This window comes from Lates calcarifer, linkage group LG15, assembly GCF_001640805.2.
Source record: "Lates calcarifer isolate ASB-BC8 linkage group LG15, TLL_Latcal_v3, whole genome shotgun sequence".
NCBI lineage: Eukaryota > Metazoa > Chordata > Actinopteri > Centropomidae > Lates > Lates calcarifer.
The window spans coordinates 4,147,608-4,169,405 of NC_066847.1; the positions used below are offsets into that span (position 1 = coordinate 4,147,608).

The 21,798-nt window shown below is 40.1% G+C and overlaps 2 protein-coding genes across 2 annotated transcripts; one reads left to right on the forward strand and one right to left on the reverse strand.

The window, feature by feature from the left end:
- Positions 1-98: 98 nt before the first annotated feature.
- Positions 99-2,694, forward strand: LOC108889220 (protachykinin). The gene is made up of 5 exons (XM_018685585.2): positions 99-1,569; positions 1,855-1,957; positions 2,042-2,065; positions 2,154-2,210; positions 2,286-2,694. The coding sequence occupies exons 1-5, from the start codon at positions 1,471-1,473 to the stop codon at positions 2,294-2,296; spliced, it is 294 nt and encodes a 97-aa protein (XP_018541101.1). The 5' UTR covers positions 99-1,470; the 3' UTR covers positions 2,297-2,694.
- Positions 2,632-21,464, reverse strand: septin7b (septin 7b). Its single transcript, XM_051076388.1, has 14 exons — positions 21,461-21,464; positions 19,364-19,525; positions 17,667-17,773; positions 16,478-16,578; positions 16,194-16,328; positions 10,222-10,339; positions 9,361-9,453; positions 9,180-9,276; positions 8,823-8,874; positions 8,530-8,658; positions 7,623-7,643; positions 5,682-5,817; positions 4,660-4,802; positions 2,632-3,935 (listed from the first exon to the last, which is right to left on the reverse strand). The coding sequence occupies exons 1-14, from the start codon at positions 21,462-21,464 to the stop codon at positions 3,896-3,898; spliced, it is 1,338 nt and encodes a 445-aa protein (XP_050932345.1). The 3' UTR covers positions 2,632-3,895.
- Positions 21,465-21,798: the final 334 nt, after the last annotated feature.

The following is a 21,798-nucleotide window of genomic DNA, read 5'->3' on the forward strand; positions in this document are numbered from 1 at the left end:
TTCCATCAGTGCGAAAAAATCAGTTGCTGGGTGCCACTTTCAGTTTCATTATTTCTCCAGCTCCCGGATACCAACTACCACTGTAGAGCTGAAATAATAATAATACCTGATGGTAAGAAAAATCATTTGATCCTAAATCATTCATTGATGAAACAGGACACAAACACGACAAATTAGTAAAACATAAACCAGATTTAAGTCACAGAGTCCTTCTACAAGAGCAGAACTACATGCTGGAGTGTGGAGGAGCTGTCAAAGCTGACATTTTACTTTACTGGTGCAAATTTCCAACAAATTTACAGTTAGTGAAAATATTTAGACCAAAATGATGTGGAGTAAACCTGAGGCCTCTTAAGGGTCTCTGGGGGTCAGTGACCTTGACTGTCAGTGGTAGTACAGTACATTTCCCTCTCTGAAGAGACATGAGGACTTTCTGCTTAATAAACTTTTTTCTTGGGGATTAGGGACTTGCATAATTGACTTTTACTGGATGTTACTTCATGCATCCAAGTCACTATTCTGTCCTTTTAACTACATTTATTTGAAGCAGGTAGTTGTTATTTTACAGAGGGCTCACAAAAACAAAAGACTGGGTAAAGTTTATTTATTCAACACAAGAAAAGGAAGAACAAAAGCCAAATAAAACTAGAAAACCATGCATTATACATTATACAATACACATCATCAACTAAATACAACAAGCACAGAAAATAAAAGCTGTGGTACTGGCTCTTCATCGTGGTTCTTTGGTTTACTAATAGAAATATGAATATGAATATTTTTGAATAATGAGACATTCTCACAGATGAATTGTTTAAGATGAAGTCTGGTTTTCTATGAAATGTTCTGGCTCCTGTTTGAATTAAATCTTCAAATTGTTTCTGCTGGTTGCTTCATTATTTTGTAACAATAGCGTTTAAAGATTGTGCCAACCAGCCTGTGATGGGAACCACTAATTACCTAAATTTAGAAAACACTTGTGTACATTAAACGTAATTAAACGTATTCATTTATAGCTGGTGAGATAATTCAAACATAAAGTATGCCAGAGAAATACAGCACAAAGTGAAAGGTGTGCCAACCAACCAAGGTCTCTCCACTGAAGTGTTTCACAAACTCCAAGTCCTGTATGATCTTCCTATGATCCCTCCATTATAACACATGCCAAATTAAGCCCTGTGATTCACGGAATAATTGACGATCATCGACCGACATCATCCACTCCAGCTGTGCGTAAAAGCGCCATGTGCGCAAAATGAGCGTTAATGGATCCCCGTGGCGCAATGGCGCATCATCATCAGAGAAGACGCGCTGTTGTTCTCTCCTCCGGCATTTAAGACTAATCCACCAGAGAGGTGTAGACTACCTGCACACAAATATCTCGCATTAGCCGTAACCCAGCCTAAAAGGATTCAGCTTTTATACTTTTATGCGAAGGGATTTGGGTGAAATTACGCACGGTTTGCAACGATGGAGATAGTTAAAGTTGTTCTGATACTCGTGTTGCTCCTGACAAATGTGTTCTGTCAAGATATGGATGATGACAGCTGGAGAGAAGGCAGCGAGGAGGTAAGACTTTAACTTAACTGCATATGTGAATTAATTAGAAATGACCATTTATGAAAAATAATTTAAAAACCAAAAACAATTTATATTTCCATGCCATTTTCATTTCCATAAAATCTTCGCTGAAACAAACAATTACTACTAATAATATTTGTGTTTTCGGTTTAAAAGCTCTTGGAAAAATGATTTCTTTGACTCAGTTACTGGTGGAAATTGAGAATAATTTGAATAGGTAGAGACAGAGAGAGAGAGAGTCTCTATCTTTACATTCTGTCTCTCTTTTCTTAGAATAAATGGACAAACCCTGAAGTAATCCAAGATATATTAGTGAGAATGATCAGAAAACCAGGACCACGCCAATACCTCGGACTCATGGGGAAGAAAGACTCTGGTAGGGCTCTTTAATGCCACACTGCATCACACCAATAAACTGTTCTTATGTTCATGTTTTATGTTATTTCTTCCCTCCAAACAGCAAAAGTGCAGACAGCTCGTAAACGTAAGTATTAACATTATTTTTGCATTATTTTGTACAGATCAGTAAATGACATTTACATAATAGCTGTTTTTATCTGTTTCATTCCCAGGGCACAAATTTCAAACCTTTGTGGGTCTGATGGGTAGAAGGAGCTTTGATGAACAAGGTAAGGATTTATATTAAGTATTCAGCATCATTTCATTTCAAATCTGCCTGGTAACAGCTGATTTCATCACAACAGGAGCCCAGTGAGCTGCAGAGAGGACTGAAGATTACTGAGGAAAACGATATTTGTTTTGCTTTTTTCATTTCAGACTGACAGTTTTTTTTGGTTGTTTGTTTTGTCAGTCTGTCATCGTTTCATAAAAATGTAACATCTAACAGTGGAGTTTGGCAATGTTGGCAAACACTTTAAGGCAACCAGCGACATCTAGTGGGAAAACAAAGCGGTGAAAAACATTGGAAATATTAAATGATCACTACAACTAATTTAACAGTGATATTTTCAATGATATAAAAAGTGTCATGTACTACTTCACAATAAAAGTCTAGATCATTCTCCATAATAAAACCATCTCACCCCTCAATATCATCACAGGTTTATTAAGTGACTTTGTACAATACAAATGAAAAATAAAATTAAAAATACATAGATGGAGTACATAGCCAAAGCAAATTGCGGTGTCGACTCTTCATTTCCCACTCATCAGTTCCGCAGAGTTTTTTTTCCAACACGTCCAGGATCACTGTTGTATGTGAAAGTGTGTTTTTAAATCTTTTTTTTTTTAAGTCAAACAGTGGACGCTGCTGTCAAGTCTCTGAGAATTCTCTAAACATACAAAAGAAGTTATTACTTCAGCTGGCTCGGTATATATATAAAAATAAACTAAAGTGAAATATAACACTTAATGACATTATAAATGGTGGTCCAAGGCTAGTGGAGATAGCGAAAAACACAAGAGGAAAAAGAAAGCGTTACATTTCAGAAAAAGAAGCTTTAGCCATATTTTTTTTATCTATAAAAAGGCCCAAGGTGCATTTTTATCGTTTTTCTTGGTTTCAGGTTTTTCTATTGACACCATTTCATTTCAGGCTGTCGCACTCACAGGAGGAGGGTTAACTGTTGACACTCAAAAACAAAACAAAAAGGATTAGTTAATGCCTTGTCCTCTTCTTACTTTAATACATGACAGAAGATCAGGTTAATGTTCATATACTGTTACTGTCATTTTTTCCTGTAAACAACTATAATTCACCAGAACATGATTGTACAACAGTCAGACATGACTCATGGGTATTTTATTTGTCTTTGCTCTCCATAAAACTGTACACATCAGTCATTTAAAAGCAACCTTGGGAGGGGGGAAAAAGAGAGCAGCAGGTTGGGGCGAGGACAGTATTTAGTTATAACAACAACAATAATAATAATAACATCAATAATAATAATAATTAAAATAATAATATGGGTTTGGCCTTTCTAAAATGGGGTTATTTTTTTCTGCTGTTATAGTAAACACATTCTTTAATGATGATGAGTCCCGAGGCAGCAAGGGGGGCTGGGGGCTCCGTGGTGGCGGTTCTGACTGTACATGCAGACCTTTCTCCACCCACCCCACCCCCCCCTCACATACCCACAAATACCCCCAGTGCCCACCTCTAGTGGGTGGGAGCAGGAGCACAGCTGTGCTGGCAGACAGAGCAGGGCCAGAGGAAGAGGAGGAGGAGGAAGAGGAGGAGGAGGAATAGGAAGAGGAGGAGTAGAAGGGCGATGTCAGTGCCACACACTGGCGTCCTGACCGGCAACGTTGGCAAACAAAAACAACTCGAGTTGGGTGGTCCTGCCGACTGTCTTTAAAAGATCTTGCCTTTCTTTTTGTTTTTCTCCAGAGTCCTGCACAAGAGGGAAGACACATATGTAATCAGCGAGCATATTTAAAATAATATTTATAACAAATAGATACATCATTTTAAGTTGTGTCTGAAGTGAACCAGATAGTAAAAAGCCAACGCAGTGCTGAATGATGATCTATAGCTGTTATGCCGAGTTCTGCCCACCTGTCGAGAGCTGCATGACCACCACGTGGGTGCACGCAGCTAAAATGGAAACTACACAATCACAGGTTAAATGTGTCCATGAGTTCTGTCTGATGATTATTTTTCTTCCATCCTTATTTGAAAAAAGTTTACAGGCCTGAAATAGTACAAATATTTTCTGCTCATGCACTGTGTTGCATTTTACACATGCAGACATTATTGTGTAAATCAGCAGCTGAACGTTGTGTTTGTGTGTTGTGTCAGTTTCTTTCATTTAGCAGAAGGACAATGAGCCCAGACATGCAGCCAGAGTCATTAAGAATTAACTTAAGAGGCAAGAAGAGCAAGGAATCCTGCAACAGATGGCCTGGCCCCCTCAGAGCCCTGATCTCAACGTCATGGGGTCAGTCTTGGGATAAGGCAGCAGTAATCCATTTACCCATCCCTGAAACTTACAATCTACACCAACCCCCACAGTGTGTGGACTTATGCTTTATATAGAAGTGTGTGCACACCTTTAATACATTTGATAAAATATACAGCTGAACCATACAAACTGTGACAGTGAGAGTCAGATGTACCTGGAGGCCTCCAGTTTCTGCTGCTCCAGGCGTTGCTGGGCCTCCCAGTTTGCTCTCTCCTCCTCAAACACACGTCTCTTCTCCTCCAGCTCCTTGTGCTGAGCCTCCAGGTTCTTCTTCATCTGCTCATGACGCCGCTGCAGCTACAGAGACACAGGAAGGACAAGGGAGGTCATCAGCATTTCAAAAAACATAACACGTAGACTGCAAAACGTGGGAAATACAGAGCTTTTCACACGATGTAATACTCTCGTCAGTTACTCTGCATATAGAGACAAACCTTTGAACAGCATTTCTAAGCTTAACAACAAATTAAACTGTGTGGTGTTAGGTGAATACTGTGCTGAGGGAAATTAACAGCTGATTTAATGGAGAAAGAAATGAGAAAACAGATCTGCAAACTTAAACTGCAAGAAAAATAAAGCTGCAAATCATCTACAAATCAGCAAACCAGCACAAACAGCGCTGCTTTTACACTCTTCATGTAGCATTGTTAAAGAAGGAACCTCTCTCAATGCAACAGTAGAAGACTGTACAGGACAGCACTCAGTCTGAGTATCAGTCAGTCTGGTGTAAACAAATTTACAGTTGTAAAACAACTTGTTGCCTAAGTATATAAAATATATTAATATTGACATGTTTTCCTGATTTGAAAAACTATGTCATGTTTGTGCTGTAATGAAATCTCATTTTGTTGCAATAATCATATGGGAATAATAAAAGAGAGATAATGCCTCCATGTGTTCAACAGATATTTATACAGATGCGTTTACTGAGACAGTCTGCATGCACATTTACATGCAGACAGCCTCTATCTAAAATCAGGTTTTCGGGGGAACTAGCAAACAGAACATCCACTTACACAAATCAACAGCACGCTTTCATACAGCTCTCTCTCTCTCACTTCTAACCACATGTCACGTCAGCACGAGAGGGAGGAAGGCGCTCAGACAGATGAGTAACTTCACAACTGCAGCTTTCATTAACACAGATGTGTGTGTGTATGTGTGTGCGTGTTTTACCTCTGCTTCAGAATCTTTGAGCTTCTGCACTTTTTCCTTGACTTTCATCTCAAACACCTGCTCCATCTCCATCTCCATTTTCTTCATCTTAGCCACATGCTCTCGCCTTTCCTCCTCCATCTGGGCCAGAGGACTCCTGCACGGGGAGCACGTGAACGCAAGCACAAAGAAACACGCACACAAACACACATAGATTAAGACCAGCTCTGCACTATATCACCACCTTACTCATAATGGTAGTGTCAGCCATTACTAGCACTCTCAAGATAATTTTCTGGTGGGACTCTTAAAAACTGAATTTGTTGAATGTAATTCTGTTTATTTAGCAACGTCAGTATTGACTGTTCTGCAAACTGAAATTTCATCTAAACAACTCCTCTTGAATATGTTTACGTGCAGATTGTAATACTTTATATAAGAGGGAAAAGATGATAAGGAGAAAGAAGTTGGAAAGTAGAACGGAGATGGAATAGAAATAGCTGGATTCTGGTTTTAAACAGTGGAACATGGCAACAGGGGTTGGACACCTAAAACATGCCAACTGGATCCTAAAATTGTTTGGACTGGTTGAATAAACTGGTAAAATTTACAGCTTTTTCTCTTCCAGAACAACCAGAAAAACAAAAATCTGACTTTAAAATCTGTGCAGTAGATTGCCATAGCTTTGTAAAAATCTCAAGTTGCACATCATCCCCCATTCCCCACAGAAATACGAACTGTTGGGGTACAGGAGGAAAAACAGAGCAAGAGGTTTCAAGTTTTAGGAATGAGAGGATCCAACAAGGCTGTAAAAGGAACAGGAAACCAAACCAACCACAAGACATTTCTGGGAATCAGAGGAGGGACCCAAAAGCACGTAATGCAAGGAACCTGTGAACACTGGCTGTTAGTGCCGGTGGTGGGTTAAATGTTAGTAAAGCTCAACAGGACAGTTTGTGGCAGTGTAAGTGTACAGAGACCTGTCATGACATATGTGCAGAGGTTCTCGAGAAACCTTCAAACATTGCTTTTATACATGTTACTTGACGTGTTACTTGAAAAAGGCGGAACTAAACTACAATGGCAGTGCAGCACCCAGACAATTTACAGATTGCATGTGCCAGGGTTTACTGTGACGACAGTTTCTACACCATCACCCAGACACTATCGAAGTGGAGCAGTCACTTCCAGCAGTAACAAACCACACTGACTTCCTACATCCAGCAGCCCGATGAGGATTGCTTGGTATTGTAAATCGCCTACACTGAATGTTTGTAAGTGGTGCTATTTGTGTGACAATATACAGGGTCAGCCGAGAACGACAGAGATCCATGCTTTCACTGTGTAACGCTGTATTTGCTGTGCTTTTCGCTTACAAACCAAGTCATTTGCGTCCAAGAAAGTGGATTAACGCAGGCCAAGCAATCAGCCCCTACTAATAGGCACATTTTGGACAGGAACTGCATTAAGTGAAAAAATAAAGTTGGAATGCAGCACCGCCACACAAACACATTTATGTGTCGAGTGGAAACACTGTGGGTTGAATTTCAACACTGTTGTCTTGCATGTCATAAACACTGGTAACCACTCTGAACATCTCATGTGCAGGTCTCTGTTATTAGTCAAAGCGGAGCTAACAAAAGTAGCAGGTGGAAGCAGCGATGAAAACACCAGCGGAAAGACTTAAAGGATTTGTTGTTGAAAAAAAATTGAAAGCATCACATTCGCAGCTGTCAGACTAGGTTTATAAGGAGGTGTGGCAATCCACAGTCTTCCCCCTGCTGTTCCTGGAAACTTCTACTGACAGTGTGGGGGGAGTTGAGGGGGAAAGCTGACCCGAGTCAACGGGGGGAGGAGAGAAAACACCCTAACGCAGCCAACGAAGGAGAATAGAGGAAAGATACAGAGAAATGAACGTCTTAAATAGGGGTCTGAAAAATAAGTGAAAAAATGACCACTTACATTCCTTCAACTGTGTCAAGTCTAAAAAACAAAAACACATACAACCAAATACACACACACACGCACACACACACGCACAGACACACACAGCATGCAATGATGAGGTCATGCACTAACATAAAACTACAGTCTATTAGACGTGTTCAGTGACTCAAACTGCTTTTTCACTGCAAATGGAAAAAAAAATAGAAAGCTCGGAAAAAATAACAATGTGGGCTTTGTGAGCTGGGTGTCAAATACACGAGCAGAGTTGGTCAAATGTTTAGCTGTGTGTTAGCATCAGCAGTGTGAGGCCTCTATTCAGCTGTAGAGCAAAATCAGTGGCATGATTTTATGCAAAGTAGTACAGTGAGAGGCTTATACACAAGCAAAATCATTGAGTATTTTTCCAAACATCACAAACACAGGACAAATGGCCGATGAATGAACTCCCAACTTTGGCTTTTCCAGTTACATGGAACCTAAATACGTCAATAAAATAGGATATGAATAAATAATTAAGCAGTGACTCATCTCTAATCACTTCCTACTGGCCTAATGACATGTTGCTTTCACAAATGTGTCAGACACAATTTAACACATGCAACTGGCAAAAAAAGTGGCTGATTTAAAACAAATAAAACTTACAATACCAGAAACACCATTTGAAATGCAATTATACAAGTTGACTAACATATTAGTGCCAACACATCCTGCAACATTTGTATCTGTAGATTCCATTAAACGTGAAATTTAATCAGCTTGAAAAGTAACCAACTATTCAGAGGTCCTGTTGTAGTCTACACAATCTAAGTTGCAGTTCATCAAAAATTTATTTTATTTACTTTTAAATCATTCAGTGAACATCTCTTTCTTGCCTGCCTTGACTACAACCTCTGCCTCTAATGTGTGTTTTTCTGGGACTTACTTGGTGGACAGTTGTCCTTTAGCCCTGTTGTTGTCCACTCCATTGTAGGTGACAGCGGCCAGCTTCCTGCTGCGGTAGTTTTCATAGTGGACGTTGTTTGTCACGTCCTTCAGGTCCTGCATATGAGTTCTGGGGAGGGACAACAAAAAATTCTAAATGTCTAAAACACTTGAAGCAACGTTTCATGTGCTCTTTCAGCTAAAACTCCTCTAAGTTGAAACAACTGCTGTCATTTAAGTGTTTATTAGATGTAAATAATTCAAGGTGCTTATCCTCTTTGTATTTTTCAGTACCTGATGAGCATATCCCTGAGGATGGTGAAGTCGCAGTGGTCACTGTTCTCAACTAGGAGGAAAAACAACAAGTCAGCCAGACAATTATCAGGATTTAAAAACCAGTAACCTTGTTTTTACCGTCAACAGAGTAACATCTTGGGTCTGACTCACTAGAAAATACAGACCAACATGGGAATCTTCAATTTCTGTTTTCAGGAATGCTGTCCTCGCTGTCCTATCCTTACTTAACATTTTTTGTAAATGTGTCACCTCTTTGTATTTAGGTGTTTTACTTACTTTCTTTCCTTTAACTGAATTCAGCATTTAATCAAGCATTTTTAAAGTGGTAATACTGCACCAACTAAACTTACGTACCTTCTGCAACCCCCCAGGGGTATTGTCTCCCTCTGACCCTCTTGCCGTTCACCTCAATGATGGTGTTGCTTCCTACTACAGCCAGTGGCAACTTGTCCTAGTAAAAGAACAATATATATGTAAGATTTATACAAGAGGTTTGTAACAAACAAGTGTATTTATGTAATTTGATGTGACGCACCTTTATCTTCTTCACCAGCCTGTTCTCCTCTTCATCATCTGTCTCAGGGAACTCGTAGATCTTGATTTTGTGCTCTTGGATTTCCCGCATGATCTAGTGCAGAACAGGGACAAGAGAAGATCTTTGAGCAACCTCTGCCAGAGCTGCTGACTGGAAATGGCTGATATCAAATTGTCTGCTGTGAAATCCTTGCAAAAGCAGCTGTATGTTATGTTTTCAGCTGATAAATGAGTGACACATTTCTGTGGGCACATCCTGTCCATACTCAAGCTGACGTATTCTTTTCTTTGTCGTGTCATGATCTATTTAGTTTCAGTTTGCAAATTTTCATTCTCCTCACACTGTCTAGGGTTAATATAGTGACTTAACACAGGATGAAGACAAAGTTTTAGCCTAGCTTGATGTTGAAGATGCATTTTTGGGGGTTTGTCATTTTGTTTCTGTGCTTCTTTTTCAACTGCCTCACCTTGATGTCAACACTAAACCTTCTAGATACTTTCTCAATACTTAATTCAATTACACAACACTGACTAAAAATTAACGTAACATGGCTGGTTAAACGATGTTGACGCACACCAACAATGTCTCTATAAAAGTACAGGAGAGAAGCACAGTGCAAAAAGGAAACATGCAAATTCAGCCCTTTTCTTTTTAAATTATATGTTTGTATATTTTACAGACAACTTTTCACAAAGTTTAAGACATGTAGGTCACTGTTGTACGAAATGCTGCAACATCACAGAGGCTGTTCTTTACTTGGCTTGTCTTCAAATTTTGCCATCATAATGATAACCTACAGTAGAAAAATGAAAACAAATAAGCTTCTGAGATCATTTTTCTGCAGCTGTGGAAACCACTGACCTGCTTCTTGAACTGTTGGCATTCCTCTGGGGTGAGGGTGTCTGCTTTGGCGATCAGTGGGATGACATTGACTTTCTCATGCAACCGTTTCATGAACTCGATGTCCAGAGGTTTCAGTCTGCAGAGATAAAGACAGAGTTTTACATGTAATTTAACTTAATATAATTGAGTGATATCAAGTTACTGTCCTAGTATTGATATCTTAAATGTACAAGCTCCAGACCAGTCTCTTTATAATGGAGTTATTATGGGAATTAATTGGGATATTTTGAAGGCTTGGATTTACATTTGATCACCGCTCCTTGCTCTTAGCTCTCCTTTAGGTAACACATGAATAAATGTAGTTAAACCAAATATAGAAACATATCTGTGACGCCTGACTTTTTTGTAGTGTCTAAAAAAATGACCTTGAAGTCATGAGAAAGTTGCTATTCTTGGCTGTTTTTGAGCTGAATAAATAACATTTGACATTTAAGAGTTATTGAGTTATAGTTTTGCATTTCACTTTGTATTTTGCAATAAAATAACATCAAATCTCATGGATTTGTGGAAGTATCCCTCTGACTCAAAATCTAGCCCTGGAGCAGAATTTGTTATTTTTAGTAGTTTGAGTAGGAGGCATGTTTGTCACATAGCCAATAACTATGCAGGTCAATACACAGCACAGTGTAGCACTGATTCTTGTAAGAAAACCTGAATGCAACAACTGGTAGTTATCACCTGACAGAAGAGCAACAATAGAAGCAAAATCTAAGTAAAGAAGAAACTAATATATTACGTATAAATTATTATAAGACAACCCCTGACCCTACACTAACTGACCAGAAAAATGTGCTGTTGATCAAACTCAACACATCAACCTCTGCATAATTACTCACCAATCCGGCTAAACATGTCCCAGACCAGGGTCAACCCCAAACAAGCACATTTCCCAAGCTGTCCTATACAAATATGGTAACATATTTTGTAAGAGAACAAAAGATCTAGATGACTTAAAATGATAAATAAATTGGCAAAATAGTTGGCAAATAGTTTTCAGGGGATGGACTAATTGACTCATCACTGCAGTTGTGTATAATCCACATCAGCAGACACACAATACTGCCTTGTCCAGACTGCCAGCACAAATCTGTCTTTTCTGACAAATCCAGATTGTATCCAGATTCATTTTAGAAAGTCTGGGCAGGAAAAAAACACTTGTACATTTTCTCTTGAAAATCAGTGACTCCAATCAGATCTGAACAGATGAATCTCAGTCGAAATGCTCTGGCTGCTCAAATCAGATTTCAAAGTGACTCACAAAGCGCCACACAATGATGATGACGTCACATGCAGAGCAACGGTAGCTATGTCATTGCTGACGCCTGCATTGTTACTAAAACCACCAAACCATGCAGGTGGGTTGGTGATTATCAAAAAGGTAAAATCGTAAATAATCCATATTAGACCTCAAAATGCGGCATCCTTAATCAGTGATTCTATTCTTTTTTCCATATTTACAAACTTCTCTGTACATTAGCAAAACAAAACTTAATTAAAGCTGCGAGCAGCGTTGAACGGGCCCTCGCACCCGGCGCCCGTCGGGGGAGCGGCGACCGCGGGACCCCGGCAACCGCGGGGTCAACGCAGGTCGCAGGGCACACGCTGGCGTAACAGTTCACACTTCCGAGATGTAAAAATTTTAAATAAAAGCTTTTACGCTAATTATTTTCTGTGATAATATTTTTCAGAGCTCATCATCTGTGACAGCTCTTGGCTCTCTTGACTGTAACCTCCCTGTGGCAGCTTCTCACAGACTCAATCAACTCCTCTTCCCCTCCCCCCTCAAACACAAACACAAACACACACACACACACACACACACACACACACAGATACCCCCTCCCAAAAGGAGATAAAACTCAGTTTTAACTTGAGTTTAAAAGCTTTGAGCTTTGAGCAAAAGCATTTTTTTAAGTTCTGTTATTGGGTGCATATATAAATCATTTATGCTTAAACAAGGCTTATAATGAAGTTATTTGAACAGTGAATATCTCATCTGCCTAAAGTCAGGGCGAAGCCACTAACCAGCTGTAGGGATGGGTATCATTAGGATTTTATCTTTATCCATACAGACCCCTATCAGTCCAGCTCAGACTGTTACTGGTTTAAGAGAGTGAAGTTTATAGCAATTTGCAAAATTTGGAGATTAGTGACAAACTAACCAGTTAGACTACATACAGACAAGCTTTCATTTTAGCTGTTAGTAACAGTTTGCCATGAGCTTAACCAGCGTGCTGTGCTTCCTGTTAAACATGTTATGAGACTGTGGACAAGGCTGAAAATATTACTTTACTAACTACTTGCCGAACAGGCGCTTTGACAAAGAAAAGGTAAAGGCCAGCAGCTTTTACTTTTCAATGCACTTGTCGTCAACTTGAGTGGCTTATATTCAGCTGGTTCACCTCGACGCCCGTGGACCTAGTGCACTTTTCCTGTCGCCGTACACTGAGTAACACGAAAAAATCAGCTGACCCCGTGTGAAATTTCCTAACTGATCAAAACCAAACTGTAAAGACAGCATCAATCCACGCTCAGCTTTGGTCAAGGGGAGACATATGGGAGAAGATGAGTAGAGAGATGGAAAGAAACAGAAAGGGTGATGGAGAAAGATTACATGAATTCAAAATAACCTACAATTCCTTCAAATTAATTTGAAGCCAGTTTAATTTTTTGAGCCAGCTTTGACATCTGCAGATATGAGTTTCTGAAGAGGGGCCTGCTGAGGTTAGATGTGCTGAATAATATCCATTTTCATATCAGAAAAAACACTGCATTAAACATTGTCTTAGCTCACTGAGCTGAGGTCAACAGGTAATATAACCAACCTGTGAGGTGGCTCACCCCCGTAAGATAAACACATAAATGATCCCTGATAGAACCGATAATTAAAGGCACATCAGTGACAGGGAATGCTATTAAAACTAAACTATAAACTGGTGACATTAACTGCAAAAGAAGATTTTTATTGATACATTTCAGGTAGAATTTAGTTTTCAATAAGGAAAATGCTGTAAGAAACCTGAATTTGTTGCAACAAATTTAAAATAAAAGCTTTTATGCTAATTATTTTCTGTGATAATATTTTTCAGAACTCATCATCTGTGACAGCTCATGGCTCTCTTGACTGTAACCTCCCTGTGGCAGCTTCTCACAGACTCAATCAACTCCTCTTCCCCTCCCCCCTCAAACACACACACACAGACACACACACACAGAGACCCCCTTCCAAAAACCCATCAAAGAGTAATACAATGGCTCCATCTGTAGGATAAAGTAGAGAGTCGCAACAGGAAGTTACCCCAAAATCTGAGGTTTCAAACAGGAAGTTGGGTTTCCGAACTTTGACGGGCCAGAACCGGCACACGCTTCGACCCAAACTCACAATTTTCGGAGCCAGTCTTCCAAAAATTGTCAAGGAGGGGCTGACAACATTTGAAGTGAATCTGGTCACCCGTCTAGAAACTGGACATCACACTATAAAATATGTCATTTCCTGCTATAAATAGGTGGCGCTACAACAATTGTATGAATATTGACATATGGATGTGTGCAGATAGGTACCATTAACAATCCTGTAAAGTTTGATGCAGTTTGGACAAAGTATGGCCGAAATATAGCAAAAATAAAGCAACTTCCTGTTTCGTGGCGAGTAATCGAACTTTGAGGGGCCATAACTTCCACGCCCTTCAACAAAAACTCAAAATCTGCCGCAATTTAACATCGTCTATGTCTTAAGAACATACTATTAAGTTTTGAAGTCAATTGGATAATGCGTCTAGGACTAGTTCGCGTTCAAGCGACCCCTGGAAATGGCCAAAAACACACAATTTTTTCACCTTCCGGTCAAAATAAAAATACTTTCTGTTGGGTTTAGAATATGGCTCCAAGAGACTTTTTGGTGCGTCATGGGATGTTACATATGTGTGCAGATTTTCAGATTTTTAGGCGCAACGGGCTTGAGGGGCTGTTCCGTTTAAAAATGTAGGTGGCGCTACCGAGGGCATTTTACCACGCCCATGCTCAAGACCCCTAAATTATTAAATTTTTCGCCGTGCCTGACGCGTCTGCAAATTTTGGTAAGTTTTCACGCATGTTAAGGCCCTCAAAAAGCCGATCTAAGAGGCGGAAAAAGAAGAAAAAAAATAATAATAATAATAATAATAATAATAATAATAATAATAAACAGACCGAAAACAAGAGGGTCCTTGCAACTCGTTGCATGGCCCCGTTGGGCCCACGCAACTCGTTGCTCGGGCCCTAATTACTGCGTGGACATATATTTCTACTGATATTACTTTATTTTATTGATATTGTATAAGCTTCACTTTCTGCAACTGTGTCCTTTTTTCTTTTATAAAGTGTAGAGAGTGACTATGTGGTTTCACACACATAGTAAACTTATTTACTTACTCATGCTCATAAATAAGTTTAACCACAGTTTGAATAGGGCCACATTTTTATGATTTAACAGACACTGATGTGGGTGATCATTCATGATGAGTCACTGTCCTCAAACCTTTAAGAAAACCAGTCAGACTTAAACATTAAACTGTCTCTCAGTGTTGGAGGTCACTGTGCTGCTGTGTGAGAGCAGTCAGCTGGTGTTATGAGGGGATGCTCTGTGTGTGTGCGATTGTGAGAACATACGCTGCACATCCTCAAGGCTAAAGTGCTGCTTGTGTGGGTACAGAGGACAGGCTTGTACAAACACAACGTCTCTCATAGAGGACAGACACACACAGGACAGAAGAAAAAAAAAAAACAATGAGAGAGGAGGACAGAGGCTTCTTCACTGCACAATAAGTCATGGTCAAGAGCTTTAGGGGCTTGTGTATATTTGCATGTACACAAATGGGGTAGCTCCACACAGCAGACACAAACACAACACTATCCAGCCCTACACGGACAAACAGCAGCATTTTCTTTTGTATTGTTAAAGCTTAAGAGCCGACACTAGGAGAAAACTTTCTTATTAACACAATTTTAAAACCATACATGCATTTAAATGAGTTAATGACCGAAAATGGCAGGAAATAACTGCTTGAAGCCTCATTTTTCAGTTTCACTACTCCCACATTTTCTGCTCTTTGACTGAACAGTGCATCACATAAGACACGAACACTCCTTAAAAGAAAGACAAGATAAGAACATCTGAGCTGACCACTAAATATAGAAGAGTTGGTGGCTTGTGAATAATAAACATTGAAATTAAAATTCCACACAGTCATCTCTTTATGAAACATTTGGCAATCGGTATCATCTGCTGGGCATTTTGCCAGCGTCTGCGCCTGTGTTGCTTGCTTCCCCCCTCTCTTTTTTTTTCTTTTTACATGCCTCAAGTTTTAACCCTTATTTTGCAAGACAAGCTGACTCAGTCTCACATTATCATTTACAGAAATGGCCTGGGTGAGCAGTAGCAGTAGATGGAGTAAGACAACACACGCACGTACTGCAAATTCAGTCACCGACCTCAGGAGCCGCCTAGTGTGACCACAGCTTCATGCTATTGGCCATTGAGCTGTTGCAGAAGCAGCTCAGAGTTCAGCACCTAGCTGAAAATGTTAAGGAAGGAAAAGGTTTACTGACTTCTCTTCCCTGGATTTTCCGGACAGTGCAGGGATCTGAACCAGCAACCTTTTGCTTCCCGCCAGTCTGATCTCTGGGGCATTACTGACCTTTTATTTCCTTTCTTGCACAATTTCTGCTCATTTCCTCCCACTGTTCACCCCTCCCTTTCCAACCTTTTCCTTTCTTGAATCCTATTCAGACCTTACTGCCATCCACTTGCTTTGTACTGAACAAGGCGGTGACATTTGAGAGTTTGATTCATACTAGATCTGTGTGACAACATGGGTGCTGTAGGGTGCCTTGGATGAAAGCATTCACTAAGAAGGTATTTATTGTCTTATGAAATTGCCTCCCAGACTCACCCATGTCCCGAGGGGGCGATGAAGTACAGGCAGCAGTGGATTCGGCTGTCAGGCATCTGTCTTCTATTCACCCGCGACTCTGAGTTCAGGTAGTCTTCAAACTTGCTGTCTATGTGGTCAATGATTGGCTGCCAGCTGCATGATAGAAATTATAGCTACAGATTAGAAACAAATCCTCACAAAGATGCAGAAGCACTCCTAAATTAGGAAAGGTGGAGAGTAGCTTTGACATTTTAGGGATTATAAATGAATATTATCTGAGTTGCAGTTGTGGTGATTCTTACCAGTTGCTGTTGTCGACAGCATCTCCGAACCCTGGGGTGTCAACTATTGTGAGCAGCAGCTGGACACCGCCTTCCTTTATTAAAACTTTGGATTGCTCCACCTGACACAGGAGGAAGAATGAAGGGCACAATGTGTTTACTTCTGCCACAAACTGTGCCTCTGAAACCAAACCACTTAATCAATAATAAAAACAAAAATACAGTTTGGAGGGTGTGGTGCAAAATCATTAGCACTGTAAGCTGATCGCATCGCAGATCATATATTTCATATAGAAAACACTTGAAGCTAGCAGCATGTAGCAACACGCCATCTCACAGTGTGCAATTAGCTAACTATGCTGAGAAACCAGAAAAGCACACAAGCATCTGGAGACAGCAATGCTGTCAGTCAGGAGCCAGACAGATAAAGTGCAGCACCTGAGGCACTCAAGATTCAGGACAACATTGTGTTATTAGAGAAGATAAACATTTATAGCAGGAGCTGACACAGAGTTTGACTTAATTAAACCATGAGGAGAAACTATGGATTTTCTTTTCTCACCAAATCCCATAATTCCCTTCTCCTTACAATATTCAAATGTTTGCTTACGTTCAATCTTAGGAGTCACTATTTCTGTGTTCTCTGATACATAGTCAGAGAGGCATAGATAATTCATTCAGATCTTAACAAAGCATGTTCTCTGGCACTGCTCAATACTCACGTTTTATAAACAATGCATTCACATTTGTTTTCATTATAATACATTATGTTACTTAATGCTTCTGTAACTCATAAGAGGCCAAGAATTTAATATCCCTGTATTCATCTTAATGGACTCAAAGGCACTTAATCCACTTGAGAGCCACATACTTGAGAACATATTAAAACAAACTGCTAATTAAGTAGGTATTTATGTTACTGACATAGATATACTCAGAGACAGTACAGAATCTGTTTTGGTTGGTTCTGTGACCAAAGTGCTGGCCACATTTTAGAATAAAATGTCAAAACCTTGGTTTGGACGGCTGCCAAAGCTGTTTAAGTGTGCTATTTTTCAACTGTGATATTTGGTCTATTTAATGCTGTATCTAAAAAAGGCAGCTGGCAACTTCTCTATCTGTTTTTTTTTTTTTTTTTCCGACAAACGCTACCAACACAGGTGTGCAAGAACATCTTAGCTCAACGATGACATTTATTGCCCAAATGTACCTGCACAGTCTTTTTGATTCGATGTGAAGGTCCAGGATACTCTGCTGAATAGAGGTCTGTCAGGAACAGAGAGTTGATCAATGTGGATTTGCCAAGCCCTGATTCACCTGAAACAGAAAACAAGGAGACAAATTAGAACATAAAGTATTGCATTGCATGGAATAACACACTGAGAATCTATAGAACAAAACCCACGCCATCCATTATACCCACAAAGATCACTGTTGACATCTTAAAAGACTATCAAAGGGCATGTGTCTAGCCGGGGATGAGACTGACATTTGTCCGGGACATTAATCCATTTGGGTAGCAGTTAAAAGGCTAAGGAAACAACACAGACAATCAGCCATTGTGTGCCCAGTTTCCAAGTTCCCGATGAAAAGGATCATTAGTGGAAATGACCACTGGCACTGCCTGCATTGGCTGATGGCCACAAGTCAATATTTAACGAGCCACCATTTACACCAAAGCTACAGTCAAAGGGTAAAGCGTGGAGCTTGCACTGTGGCATTTGCATATTGTATATTTTATGCATGGCATGTAACTATCTGTTGTGGATATGTGCTTGTTAAATGTACTGCAATGTGAAGTGATGACAGGCCTATGAAAAGAGCTGCTCTGCAATGTGTGAACTGAACATGTTGTTGGTTCATGTGTTTCATGAGGCATGGACAGACGTGCCAGTCACTGGTGGTAATACTAGTCCCACCGCTCTCTTTCCCTTCCTCCATCTTTCATCCTCTTTTCCTCTTTCACACCATGCTGGTGACGCATTGCGTTGCACGGCAGGGACATGTGGGCTCACGGCTCTTCAGAGCCAAGAAAAGCTGAATATTGTGGGTCTGTGTGTGTGTGTGTGTGTGTGTGTGTGTGTGTGTGTGTGTGTGTATCTGTGCAAGAGGGTGATACCATAAAAACAATGGCAAGCATTTAACTAGAAACAAGCACAGGGGACCTCCTCTATTTGACTTGTTGCTAGATGTTATGCCATTTTTAATCTTTTCTTCAATTATTCCCAAAACGAAGCAGTCTGTAGCAAACACACTGAAGCATTCACAGGCCCCAGAGGACCACTTGGTCGCCATCCAGCAGCTTTTATAAAGAACGCTTAAGAGGACTAGAGCAAGCAAAATCCAAGTTTGGAGACTGATTAGCAGTTCTATAAGCAAAAAAGAACCTGTAAAAAAACTGACTGGTGTGAATGCAACGTGAGATGCGCTATTTTTAGAGGCATGCTGGGTACAAATTCTATTGGTCCCACCACAGGAAATGGTTTTGACCCGAAGAAACATTTTCCCTCCAAACAGAGACTGATCAGCCGAGGAGGATCTTGGCTCAATGTCAACAACCACATCCAAGCATTTTAAAAGAATGTCTGCATTTTTGATTCGCTGAGTGCAGCTCTAGATAAATCCAATCCAAATGTTTCTGCTCTCAAGACAATGTTCAAGAACCTGACATTGAGATTAATTCAAATAAGAGCAATGCATTGGTCCCCTCCTCTCTGACTCAGCAATTGATACTACAAAGCTGGGGGCATGTCCCTTGTGTATACACATACACACACACAATTTCTTTCTCTCCCTCTCAACAAGAAACCACAACGAAGGACTATAAAATGCCAACCGCAATGAATACAATGAAATGATTCAAAGAAAACAAGGGCAAACAGAAAGCTGAACAGCGTGTGTTCTTACCCACGACCATCAGGGTGAACTCAAAGCCCCTCTTGACAGACTTCCTGTACACTTGGTTGGGGAGGCTTGCAAAGCCAACATATCCTTCCAGATTCTTTTGCTGCTGTAAGAGTAAAAAAATGAAAACATCAAAACCATAAAGAGATTTAATCTTGCACCTCTCTTAAGCTGCCAAGCTCACTCTATTCCCACTCTGCAGTAACCTAAACCTTGATGAGACAAAACATAATTGTTTGAGAACTCCACATATGTCCACTGGATCTGTTTATTCCATTTTCACTGAAGATATTACACTTACATTGAGTGAAAAATTCAAACTGAAGATGTTACCATTATATCAAATGGATTAATGCATCATGACATGACATACATTTTTATAGTAATTAAGCTTGACACAGTTGGTACACTGGAGATTCTTGACTTAAATTTAATTAAGCAAAGCTGAACACTGTGAAGACAATGGTTGAAAAAATGACTGCCCAATTTCTAAAAGTAAGTATGAAGATAATTTCTCTACTTACAGCTGTTTTGCGTAGATCATTGTGATGCAGTTCCAATGTTTGGGAAGAGCCAGCATTTCCAGGGTCACAAAGCAAAGGGAGAGAGCACAAACACAAAAAAGGCAACAGAGAATCAATCTCAGGCCATCTGATAAACACACCATTCTGTCTTCAGAATCAGTTTCCCAAGCTGCGAAGCCTAAGGCAAAATGATTCACAATCTTCACTACTGTAACAACACAGACAGTTGGCCAGCATGGTACATATTCCACTCCATTTGCTCCTTTAATGTCAGTAGGACCATAAAGTGAGGCCCATTCAGTGTTGCAGCTTTTTCTTTTTCGCCCGTGGCTAGGAGAGGATTTCTGCCTCTTACGCTGGAACATCTCCTGCCTACCAACAGCAGCCCACATGTCTTCAGTGTGACGCTATGACTTATGCTGATTTGCCTACAGGATGTGCAGTTTAACCTCAGGATCCTACAAATCTGGTTTGTGAACAAATGTGTATCAAAATTTGCAAACAACTGTCAGTCCTTTTTTAAAATCACAGCTGATTTTTAAAATCTAAATGCTGATTTTCTTTTCTCCTTCCTTTCTTTCTTTCTTTTTTTTGATAACTGTCATTTTGAAACGCAGCTGTCTATTTCCTTTCCAGCAATGTCTGACAAGTCTGCTAAAGGAAGTGGTGGCAGGTGGATGTCTATGCTGTAGTTTGATATATTTTATTTTTTTTATATATACATTGTTATGCTCCCTTCAGCAGACCTCACATTCTGACTTTAAGGTTACAGCCTGAAGCCACTGAATTTAAAAGTCAAAACATGAACTGTGAGGTACTAGATCAAGTGTAATCCAGATTACATGCCAGCCTTGTCCTCCTTATAACCTGGCCGTGAGAGAGCTTCCTGGTTTGGCTTTGACTGCCTGACCTACATGTTCCAATCATTGCAGTTAAATCAAATTATTGATCGCACACTAATGCAGCTGCCATCTCTGACAAACAGATGCAAGGAAGTGGCCGTTGACCTCGTTTTCAACGTAAATGTAGTGCCCAAAATACTGACTATATTCTGCACGGTGTGGGTCTATTTAACGTTATTACAAGCCAAATAGAAAGCCTCCATGAAAGCTCACATGCATAAACGTTACATGTCGTTTCCCCCATTTGGTTCAAAGAAGTTAGCATTAATGAGAGCTGTTAAAACCAACGTACGACACTAAGTTAGCTAAAATCAAAGCTTTAAAAAACACTTGAACGCAACCCTACCGAGAGTGTTAATGTGGCTCATTGTGTTAACTCGAAACACAGACAAAAACACGTTTGGTGAAATACTTTGCGAAAGAACTAAAAGGCAGGAAATGACACTCCCGTTAGGTTACACAGCGAAGCCGAGGCTAACAGCTAGCTAGTTAGCAACCATCTAACTGGAGGCGGACACTGGGCGTTGGTTGCTCGGACAACTGCAGAGGCTAATTAGCGGCAAACCGAAATAGTTCAAATAGCGAATCCAATGTTAATACAAATAATGAGAATTGCAGTTTATAACATAGTTTTCAGAATAAGTGTGAACAGTAGCTATCGGCAGCAGTCTCACCCATAGCGTTGACGCTCCCTGCCGCCTCAAATACCGATCATTCACAAGCCGACATTCCCCTTCTCGCTACTTGAGTTACGCACTATGAGGCGCGCAACGCCCTCAGTACCCAACGAAATTACGGCGAAAGACTGACGTAAACTGTACGTGAATCACAAACGGAGGCACACGCTAGTCTCGCGATAATGTGTTAATTCCTTTGAGTCCCGACGTATTCTCGCGATACCCAACCGTTTTTAGCAAGATTTTTTTTTTTATGTGGAACAAATTTCTTTTGGGAAACACGAAACTCATAACACCCCCACTTTGTCATAATAGTCATACAATTTAATTAAACA

Excerpts from the sequence above, each read along its gene's own strand:
- septin7b (XM_051076388.1), bottom strand. Across the intron at positions 8,875-9,179 it reads CCCCTGGGGGGTTGCAGAAG|TTGAGAACAGTGACCACTGC; the intron begins GTACGTAAGTTT and ends TTTTCCTCCTAG. Across the intron at positions 7,644-8,529 it reads AAAGGACAACTGTCCACCAA|ACTTGACACAGTTGAAGGAA; the intron begins GTAAGTCCCAGA and ends TTTGTTTTTTAG.
- LOC108889220 (XM_018685585.2), top strand. The coding sequence starts at position 1,471 with ATGGAGATAGTTAAAGTTGTTCTGATACTCGTGTTGCTCCTGACAAAT. Across the intron at positions 1,958-2,041 it reads CATGGGGAAGAAAGACTCTG|CAAAAGTGCAGACAGCTCGT; the intron begins GTAGGGCTCTTT and ends CCCTCCAAACAG. Across the intron at positions 2,066-2,153 it reads AGTGCAGACAGCTCGTAAAC|GGCACAAATTTCAAACCTTT; the intron begins GTAAGTATTAAC and ends TTTCATTCCCAG.